Source organism: Grammomys surdaster, unplaced genomic scaffold, assembly GCF_004785775.1.
Source record: "Grammomys surdaster isolate TR1022 unplaced genomic scaffold, NIH_TR_1.0 339, whole genome shotgun sequence".
Lineage (NCBI taxonomy): Eukaryota > Metazoa > Chordata > Mammalia > Rodentia > Muridae > Grammomys > Grammomys surdaster.
Genome location: NW_021604758.1, coordinates 948715 through 959275, shown reverse-complemented (window position 1 = coordinate 959275; position 10561 = coordinate 948715). Strand labels below are relative to the sequence as shown.

General features: G+C 51.1%; 1 protein-coding gene across 2 annotated transcripts in view; it reads left to right on the top strand.

Moving 5' to 3' along the window:
* Positions 1-10561, top strand: part of Nectin2 (nectin cell adhesion molecule 2) — a 32807-nt gene that overhangs the window by 8524 nt on the left and 13722 nt on the right. For both annotated transcript variants that reach the window (XM_028778709.1, XM_028778710.1), the window contains exons 2-4: positions 3258-3617; positions 8101-8397; positions 10352-10469. In XM_028778709.1, coding sequence (XP_028634542.1) covers positions 3258-3617; positions 8101-8397; positions 10352-10469 — 775 coding nt within the window. The remainder of the gene's footprint in view (positions 1-3257; positions 3618-8100; positions 8398-10351; positions 10470-10561) is intronic.

The following is a 10561-nucleotide window of genomic DNA, read 5'->3' as shown; positions in this document are numbered from 1 at the left end:
GGGGGATTCTAGGCAGGGGCTCTCCCACTGAGCCACGCCCCCAGCCCCTCACTGGGGGATTCTAGGCAGGGTCTCTACCACTGAGCCACGCCCCCAGCCCCTCACTGGGGGATTCTAGGCAGGGGCTCTACCACTGAGCCACGCCCCCAGCCCCTCACTGGGGGATTCTAGGCTGGGGCTCTATCACTGAGCCACGCCCCCAGCCCCTCACTGGGGGATTCTAGGCTGGGGCTCCACTGCTGGGCTATCCTCTTCCCAGCCCATATGGATCTGCTCTGTGGTAGAAGATGAAGCTCTTTTTGTCTACGTGGTCTGCTGGGTTTGAGTGGTGAGGCATATCGGAGATGGTGTGACTCTCTTAACTGGTGGCCGCTTGTCCATCCTCCCTAGCACCGTCTGACCCCAGTATTGTGTTCTGTCAGATTCCCTCACCCAGACCACCCAGATTCTTCTCTTTTAAAGAGTGTTTTAAGTGAATTGGTGTTTTGCCTACAAACATGTCTGTGAACCATATGTATGCAGTGTCTGAGGAAGAGCTGAGTTTGGGATGATTGTGAGCCACCGTCTCAGGGAACCCAGCCCAGGTCCTCTGCAGGAACAGCGGGTGCTCTTAACTTCTGAGTCATCTCTCCAGCCCCTGGTTTGTTTTGGTTTTTTTGTTTTATTTTCTTTTTATTTATTTATTTATTTATTTAAGTTTTTTGAGTCAGGGTTTAGCTATGTCTCCCTGACTGGCCTGGAACTCACTATGTAGCCCAGGCTTTCTTCAAATCCACAGAGATCACGTGCCTCCACTTCCTGTGTAGTGGGGCTAAAAGCCCTTGCTACCACACCCCAGCTTCCCTAGGTTCTCGTGTGTGAGGAGGCCAGGACGGTACACCCTCACCTCTGTCCACTGAGAAGGCAGCTCTGCCTAGGGCGCGCTTGCGCTCTCTCTCTCTCTCTCTCTCTCTCTCTCTCTCTCTCTCTCTCTCTCTCTCTGTTGATGGTTGTAAGCAGTTGCTCATAGACACAGGTCATGTGCTGTCTTTGAGTCCCTCACCTCGGGCCCTCACCTCGGCCTCACTGTCAGTGGCCACACGTAATTATCCAGCCTGTTTGTTTGTTTACAAAGTTCGCGTTTCCTGTGGACCTAGGCTGAGTGCTCCTCAAGCGTTCCTTGGTCCTCATAACACCCCTGGGGTGTGCGACACTGTCATTATGCCTTTATTATGCAGCTGGGAAACTGAGGCACAGAGATATTAAGGCCAGGATTTAAACCCACACATTATTGTGCCCTGGGTCATCGTGGAGTACTTCCCCCAAAGACCAGACGGGCTTCCTCGTTTCTATATTTGCTCCCAGTGAGGAGACTGGCTAAAGAGAGAACTGGTGCAGGGGACTTGCTCGGATTCCAGCTACAGCTGCCTGTAGCTCTGATTCCAAGGGCTTTGGCGCCCCCTTCTGGCCTGCACAGGTACCTGGACACACCATGCATAGATGTGCGCGTGCGCGTGCGCGTGCGCGCGCGCGCGCGCGCGCACACACACACACAAAATATTTTTTAAGTGAGGAATTGGGGACTGGAGAGTTGGCTTGGCAGTTAAGAGCACAAGCTGCTTTTCCAGAGGACCTGAGTTCAATTCCCAGCATCCACATGGCAACACACAGCTTTCTATAACTCCAGCTCCAGAGAATCCAATGCCCTCTTCTGGCCTCCGTAGGCACCAGGCACACATGTGGTGCACAGGCATACATAGACAAAACATCCATATACATTAAATAATTAAAAAAAATTAAAAATACAACCAGGCAACAGTGGTGCACACCTTTTATCTCAGCATTTCAGGAAGCAGAGGCAGGAGGATCTCTGAGTTCAAGGCCAGCTTGATCTACAGAGTGAATTCTTTTTTTTTTTTTTTTTTTTTGGTTTTTTGAGACAGGGTTTCTCTGTGTAGTCCTGGCTGTCCTGGAACTCACTCTGTAGACCAGGCTGGCCTCGAACTCAGAGATCCACCTGCCTCTGCCTCCCAAGTGCTGGGATTAAAGGAGTGTGCCACCACCGCCCGGCTCAGAGTGAATTCTAAAACAGCTAGGGCTATGTAGAGAGAGCCTGTCTCCAAAAGAACAAAAAATAAATGAAGTGGGAAAATAGGAGACGCGTCCCGTGAGAGCCCTAACCCCCCTCCTCCTAGAGGAGACGTTGGCAGTTGGTTGTCAGGAAGCTTGCTGTAGAGTGGGGTAGCCTCAGGCTTGTGTCCCATGTTCCAGTAGATAACCCCACAGCCATGCCCATGCAAAGCCCCAGAAAATAAGACATCAAAGTCGGAGACAGATTTCTTGGGAAGAAAGGGGTTCAGTTCAACAGGAGCCATATGGGGGTGAGAAGGCATCCAGGAGGGGCGGGGAGGGGGGTGACAGTGACCAGATTATATTGTGTACATGTATGAAACCCTCAGGGAGAAACGAATGTAACTCACCTAGCCTGTGTGATGCGCTGAGTCAGTCACCATCAGTGTAAACGTAGGCAGAGAACAGAGCGAGGGAAACTAAGCGATGGACCAAATACTTTCTGTGTTAGTATGAGGCCCGGAGTTCCAGCCCCAACACTGACTGAGGGGGTCGAAACTGCGCTCCTGGCAGCAAGCGACCTGTCTCAAATAATGTGGGTGGCTAAGAGATGGCTCAGCAGTTAAGAGTACTCTGCCTCCTGGCTTGGTGACACAGACCTTTAATCCCAGCACTAGGGAAGCAGAGGGAAGTGAATCTCTTTGAGTTTGGGGCCAGCCTGGTTTACAAAGCGAGTCCAGGATAGCCAGGACTTTGTTATACAGAGAAACCCTGCCCCGTCACTCCCTTCAAAAAGAGCACACTGCTAATTCCAGAGGATCCCCCATCCCCATAGAGGGTTAGAACCACCTGTAACTCCTGTGTCTGGGACTCTGGCGCCCCCTTCTGGCCTCCACTAGCACTGCATGCACACGGTGCACAGACTAACAAGCAGTACATCTCATAAACTAAAAATAATAAATAAATCTAAAAAATAAAACTAAAAAGACAAGGTGGGTCAGGTGTGGTGACACACGGTTTGAATCCCAGCACTGGGAGGCAGACCTCTTGTGGGTTCCAGGCCAGCTCCAGGCTACATAGTGAGACCCTGTATAACGTAAGTCAATCAAGTGAGTAGGCGTTTCATCTCTGCCTTGGCATTGCCTGTCCTAAAGAATCTCTGGCTTGTTCCCTCCCCGACAGTACTGACCTCTTTCCTCTCTCCCCAGGAGCCCAAGATGTGCGGGTTCGAGTGCTCCCCGAGGTTCGGGGCCGCCTGGGAGGCACCGTGGAGTTACCGTGCCACCTGCTCCCACCCACGACGGAGCGCGTCTCTCAGGTGACCTGGCAGCGCCTGGATGGCACGGTTGTGGCCGCCTTCCACCCATCCTTCGGCGTGGATTTCCCCAACTCTCAGTTCAAGGAGCGTCTGTCCTTTGTCAGAGCAAGACAGGAAACAAACGCTGACCTGCGGGATGCCACGCTGGCCTTCCGGGGACTGAGGGTAGAAGACGAGGGCAATTATACCTGCGAGTTCGCCACGTTTCCCAACGGTACCCGCAGGGGGGTGACCTGGCTCAGAGTCATAGGTGAGTGGACGGGACCCTGGCTATTTCTCCATGTCCCAGCTTTCAGGTTGACCGTCCTTAATGTGTTGGCGAGCGACTTTTGTTTTTATAGAAGTTTGTATGTTTGTTTTATCGAGATGGTGGTGTGTGTGTATGTATGTATGTATGTATGTATGTATGTATGTATGTGTCCATGTGCGCATGCGCGTGCGTGCATGCGTGTGTGTGTGTGTGTGTGTGTGTGTGTGTGTGTATCTATCCATTCCCTGCAATGTTTAAAGATCAGAGGACAACTTTTGGGAATCAATTCTCTCCTTACACTACAGGAGTCCTGGGGATCAAACTCAGCCTGTCAAGTGTCAGGCTTGGCAGCAATTGCCTCTGCCCCTACTTCAAAGTGCTGGGATTAAGCACACGAGCCATCACGCCCAGTTTCTTGGGTCCTGGGGACAGAAGCAGCACAGGGGTGTGTAGTCGCGCAAGCTCTCTGCCAACTGAGCTTCATACTCAGCCCCAACTTTCTGAACTTCCTTCCTTCCTCCCTTTTAAACAGGCTCTCCTGGAGCCCAGACCAGCCTTGAACTCACTCTGTATGGAAGGCTGACCTTGACCTGCCTCCATCTCTGTGCTAGGATTCCAGGAGTGTGCCAAGACACCTAGCTTTGACAAGTGCTAACTAAGCACATACTGAGGGCTAGCTGCTTACTCTGTTTGCCGAGGATATGATAGACAACAAGGTTTTTGTTTGTTTGTTTGTTTCTTGTATTTTTTTTTCCTTGAGTCAGGGTGTCAATATGTAGCTCAGACGCTGGCCTCAAATTCCAAACAACCCCGCTGCCTCCCGAGCTGGGACTGTAGGCGTGGGCCATTACACCCTTCTCTGCTTTCACTTTGAGAACAAGAGCGGAGGGGTTCTCAGTAAGCAGGAGCTGTGACAAGGTGAGGAATTCTCCTCAGTGTCACAGGGAGGCCAGGCCGACTTGTTCGAATAAAAAAAAAAGAAAGAAAGAAATGTACCTGAGTGGAGGATTGGAGGACAGGAAAGGCTCAAGGAAGCAGCGGGTGAGCTGTAGGCATGGGCTCTCCTTGGCTGGACACACGATGAGGCCGTACAAAATAGAAACAGTTTTAAGCAGTTTTACACCGCTGACCCTGGATTGAAGGAAAATGAGAACCAGAAAGAACACACCCACCCACAGCCATGGGGCTGAGAAGTGACTCCGAGGAAGAGACCCGGCAGGCACATGGCAGCTCACAACCATCTACAGCTCCAGTTCTCAGGGATCCATTGCTGTCTGCTCTCCTTTAGGGATACTGCACACGAGTGTAGAGACCCAGGCAGGCACAACACCTGTCCACAGACAGCAGTAAAGGACTCCCAGCTTGGTGCCTTCAACAGGAGTGGCCCGAGGGCAGAGACTTCTCACTAATGCTGGAAAATGCCCTGCAGGGCCCTCCAGACACCACAATACCCAGTGTCTTTGCCTGTTTCTGGCTTCAGAGAGTTGGAGCTTCCCTGGAGCCTCCCTGTACGTTCTACAGGACTTCCTTTCTGAGGGATGCCAAGAGGGCTGTGCCGATAGCGCAGAGCAGAGCTCTCGCCAGTTCCTGGGGAACAGGTCTGTCATGCCAGCAACTCAGGAGGCTGAGGCAAGCTTCAGAGTCAGTTGAAGGCCAGCCTGGGCAACTTGGACTCTGCGTCAAAGTCAAATTTTTCCATCTCTTAATTTTTTGTTTCTTCAAGACAGGGTTTCTCTGTGTAGTCCTGGCTGTCCTGGAACTCACTCTGTAGACCAGGCTGGCCTCAAACTCACAGATTGACCTGCCTCAGTCTCACAAGTCTTGGGATCAAAGGCCACCACTGCCGGACTTCAAAGACAAATTTTAAAAAGTACTGGCTAGGGATGAAGCTCTTCCAAGCCCCTACCTAGAATCCCCCAGTGAGGGGCTGGGGGCGTGGCTCTCAGTGATAGACCCCCTGCCTAGAATCCCCCAGTGAGGGGCTGGGGGCGTGGCTCAGTGGTAGAGCCCCTGCCTAGAATCCCCCAGTGAGGGGCTGGGGGCGTGGCTCAGTGGTAGAGCCCCTGCCTAGAATCCCCCAGTGAGGGGCTGGGGGCGTGCCTCAGTGGTAGAGCCCCTGCCTAGAATCCCCGAGTGAGGGGCTGGGGGCGTGGCTCAGTGGTAGAGCCCCTGCCTAGAATCCCACAGTGAGGGGATAGTGATCTCTGTGAGTTTGAAGCCAGACAGGGCTACGCAGAGAATCTCTGCCTCGAAAGAAAAGAAAGAAGTATATCAAGCCAGGCATACAAGCATGAGGGTCTAATGCAGAGTCACTAGTTTGAGGCCAGCCTGGGCTACATAGCAAGATCCTAGTTTGATAAAGAAAAATAAATATATAAAAGGACAACTGGGGTTGCCGCTCAGTACGGAGCGTTTCTGTGGCGTGCACAGGATCCTGGGGTGTGCACACCTAAGCTGTGCTGGGAAAGGGAGGGAGACAGGAGAGAACCCGAAAGCGGTGGGATGGCTCAGCGGAAGAGCATTGCCTGTCATTTGGGAAGTCCTCGCTTTTGCATCAGTAGTAGTGAAAGAGAGAGGTGGGGAAGACGGGGCAGGCCTACTTTTAGAACATTGATTAGGCCATAGGTACAGTGGATCCAGTAACTTCTGCCTCTGTGGAGAGCCTGGTGATATCAGAGCCACAAGAGGCCAGAAAAGTCCCCTTGAAGTTGGCTTTGAGCTGGGGATGGGATCTAAAGAATATAGAACCCCCAACTTAGGACTGCACCCTAGCCAGGGTCCACGGGCAAGAGGGGCTTCCCAAGGGAAGGACCTGGAACATCCCTGTGGGCACTGATGGGCAGGACCACCTGATGGACCCTGTTTGGTGGTCAGGAGGAAACAGTGGGACCCATGAGTCCTGGCTCCAGAGACAATACTGGATAGAGCCACACGAGGGAGTGGGCCCTGCTATCTCCCTTGGAGGTTTTTCCATGTTTTCCGGAAGGATAAGGTGAAAGGGTAAAAATGGCCAGCTGGGGAATCGCTGTTGTTTTTATTCCCTTTGGAAGCACACAGTACAATGGCTATCACAGGAAAACAAATAGGACAGGACACTTTGGGCTTTTTCCCTTCTAGTGCTGGGGAGGGAGCCTGGTGCTTCAGCCTGGTTGGTAGGAGCTCTCCCACTGAGCCCACGCCACATTCAGGCCCTCAGTTTTTTTTTTTTAATTTGGTTGGGTTTGGGGTTTTTGTTTTTGTTTTTTTTTTTTAAAAAAAAAAGGTTTCAGATTTTATGTTGTTGCTGTTTCGTTTTGTTTTTCAAGACAGGGTTTCTCTGTGTAGTCCAGGCTATCTTGGAACTCACTCTGTAGACCAGGCTGGCCTTGAGATCTGAGATCTGCCTGCCTTTGCCTCTGGAGTGCTGGGTTTAAAGGCGTGTGCCACCGTCGCCCAGCTCAGGTTGGATGGACTTTTAAACCATAGGCTCAGTTACAGAGTTTTCATTTTCTTCCAGGCTGTGACACTCTGTCTCTGCTTTTGATTTATCTATTAATTTTAGTAACCTTGTTGTTCTGTTTTGGTTTGTTTCTGGTTGTTTTGTTTTGTTTTGTTTTTTGACAAAAATCTCATGTATTTCAGGCTCACCTGAAATTTGTGTGGCTGAGTGGCCTTGAACTTCTGCTCCTCTTCCCCAGTGCTGTCGAGCACCACCTACCGTACCCCATTTATTCTTTTGATTGTCGATTATTGAGACAAAGTCTGAGTATATAGATCAAGCCAACCTCAAACTCAACGTCTTCCTGCCTCAGCCTCTCCCAGTGGTCAGATCACAGTTTGTGCTCCCACCCTTGCTTGGTCTGTGCATCTTTCTGATACGGCCCAGTGGAGATTGTAAAATGTCCTACATGGGCCTGGCTTGGTGGTGTACACCGTTAATCTCAGCACTCAGGCAGAGGCAGTTGGATCTCTGTGAGTTCAAGGTCAGCCGAGACCACATTGTGATACCTAGTCTGAAAAAAGTTATATATACATAGGTATATCATTTATATTATATGATATATATAATTACATATAAATAACAATATAACAATGATATATAATACAATGTATTATAAATATAATACACAAATTATATATAGTATATTATTAACATATATATTAATATACAACATATATTAATATATATATTAATTACTCAGACTAGAATAATGTGTGCCAGACAGATCCGAAGCACTCGGTATGTCAGTTTCTTTAATCCGTGAATCAGTCCCTTGTGATATCAGAGAAAAGCTATGCATATGCTAAGCTAGTGAGCTGGGCTCTGAACCCAGGAAACAGAACCTTATTATGTGGTTCCATGTTGTCTGTCCATAAGTCCGTCCTGTCTGGTTCCGTCTGGTCCCGTGTCCGTGTCTCCCCGCCCTCACCCCAACCTCTGTTGAGATGTTTGTGAAGTGACTGCAGGTTGTGAGTCACAAGCCTTCTTTGGTCGTCTCCCCAGCCCAGCCTGAGAACCACGCTGAAGCCCAGGAGGTCACAATTGGCCCGCAGTCCGTGGCTGTTGCCCGCTGTGTCTCCACGGGGGGCCGCCCCCCTGCCCGAATCACCTGGATCTCATCGCTGGGTGGAGAGGCCAGAGATATTCAGGAGCCGGGGATACAGGCTGGCACGGTCACTATCATCAGCCGATACTCCTTGGTGCCCGTGGGCCGAGCGGATGGCGTCAAGGTCACGTGCAGAGTGGAACATGAGAGCTTCGAAGAGCCGATCCTGCTGCCGGTGACCCTCTCCGTGCGCTGTGAGTGTGCCGGGAGGTGGCTTTCTCTCACACGCTGTCCATACTGGCTCTGGTTCTGGTTTCCTCCGTCTCCACCAGCCAAATCTTGCCTATGATCTCTACCAGAGATCCCCCCTAGCCTGAGTCTCCCAGGTACTGAGTGGTACACTGGCTTCTGTGGGTTCCTGCCTTCCGGAATCAAAGATAAGCTGAAAGAGGGTTGGGAGCCCAAAGGTTCACTTACTTCGCGGTTTCAAATAGGAAAATATGCCAGGCGTAAATAGGAAATAGCTCAACACTCACTCAGGAGGCAGAGGTGGGAGATCTCTGTAAATCCGAGGCCAGCCTGGTCAACAAAGCAAGTCCACGACAGACAGGGTTGTTACACAGAGAAACCCTGTCTTGAAAAAAAAAAAGAAAAAGTCTGGGTTTGCCTGCAAACAGCTGTCCCCTGCATCTTCTCTGGCTTCTAGGTAATGTGTGGTTCCCTGAAAGCCTTCAACTCTCCTAGACCACGGTCCACGCTGGTCACCCGCTCTGTTGCCACACGATTTAGTCATTGATTCACTTTTGGAGACAGGGTTTCGAGTAGCCTGGTCTAGCCTCAAACACCCTAGAGAGCTGAGGAAGATGTGCTCATGCGCAGACCCATAACCTGTGCCTGTAACCTGTAGCCTCCACACGGGGCGCTCTCCTGCCTGAGTCACCGGGATTTCATCCCTGAGCGGCCTCCCAAGGGTTTCCAATTCTTCTGTTTCCGGACAAGGTCTTGTGTAGTCCAGGCTGCCCTCACGTAGCTGAGGATAACCACTGCTCTGAAACTTCTGATCCACCAGACACCACAGATGCCACTTGAAGAGTACAGGGATAGGACTGGAGAGATGGCTCAGTGGTTAAGAGCACTGACTGCTCTTCCAGAGGTCCTGAGTTCAATTCTCAGCAACCACATGATGGCTCACAACCATCTGTAATGGGATCTGATGCCCTCTTTAGGTGTGTCTAAAGACAGCTACAGTGTATTCATGTAATTAATAATGAATAATTATATATTAAAAATAAAATGTAAGGCTTACAGGCCTAGAGCACTACACCAGCTCCTATGAGGAGCTGAGAGTGAAACTCAGCGCCTTGTGCAGGCTAGGCAAGTGTACCAGCCACGCCACCTGTTTAAATTACCTTCCTCTGACCCCTGCTCTCCTACCTTTGGCCTCTAGAGTCCCTGGGCTTCCCCAAGCCTTCCCAAAGTGTCCTAGGCTTCTGCAGAAACTGCCTATGGTGACAGCCCTCATTTTTATCTGGGGACACCTCCCAGCACTCTCCACACACAGGCCGGGACCCCCACACACACACACACCTTAGTTTGTTTTGAGTCAGAATCTTGCTGTGTTGCCCTGGCTGGCCTTGAACTTTCTATGCACGGGAGTGTAGGGCAGAGGCACTGGGTGGCTCTAGAGCTGAAGACACAGGCAGATGTGTGTCTCCTGCTGCGGGTGCTGGGAGCCGGATTCTCAGTATGAGCAGTGCTTGCTCTTGACCACCGAGCCATCTCTCCAGCCTCTGTTTTTTGAGCAAGGGTCTCTCGTGGACCTCATTATCCTTGAGCTCTCCGTAGCTGAAGATGACCTTGAACTCATCTTCCTCCTTCCACCTCCTCGGTGCTAGGGTTATAATCATGAAACATGCCATTCAGACCTGGTATTTGCAGTATCCTGTCACTCACTGTGACAGCAGACTCGGGATCCCAGTGGGATGGTTGTGCCCTTGTTTTTGTGATAGAGTTCCCCCACTTCATCTGCAGTGGTCCTTTCCAGCCATGTTCATCCTGAGACCGTCAGTGTGAGCCTGGCTCCCCTGGCTTCCTATGGCCTGCTAACCCACGTTTGTTACGACTGACGATCTCTCACCACCAATGCTGCTAACTTGTCCCCAGTTCTGAATGCTGCCTGTCTCTGAGTCAGTCATCCTTTTCTCCCAGACCCTCCCGAAGTATCTATCTCTGGCTATGATGACAACTGGTACCTTGGCCGCAGTGAGGCCATACTGACCTGTGACGTACGAAGCAACCCAGAGCCCACGGGCTATGACTGGAGCACGTGAGTGATGTGAACCTAGGATTGGGTCTGAGAAAGGGAGGAAGGCTGGGGTGTGCACCCCTGGCTCTGAAGGAGGAGGGCTGGGGTGTGCA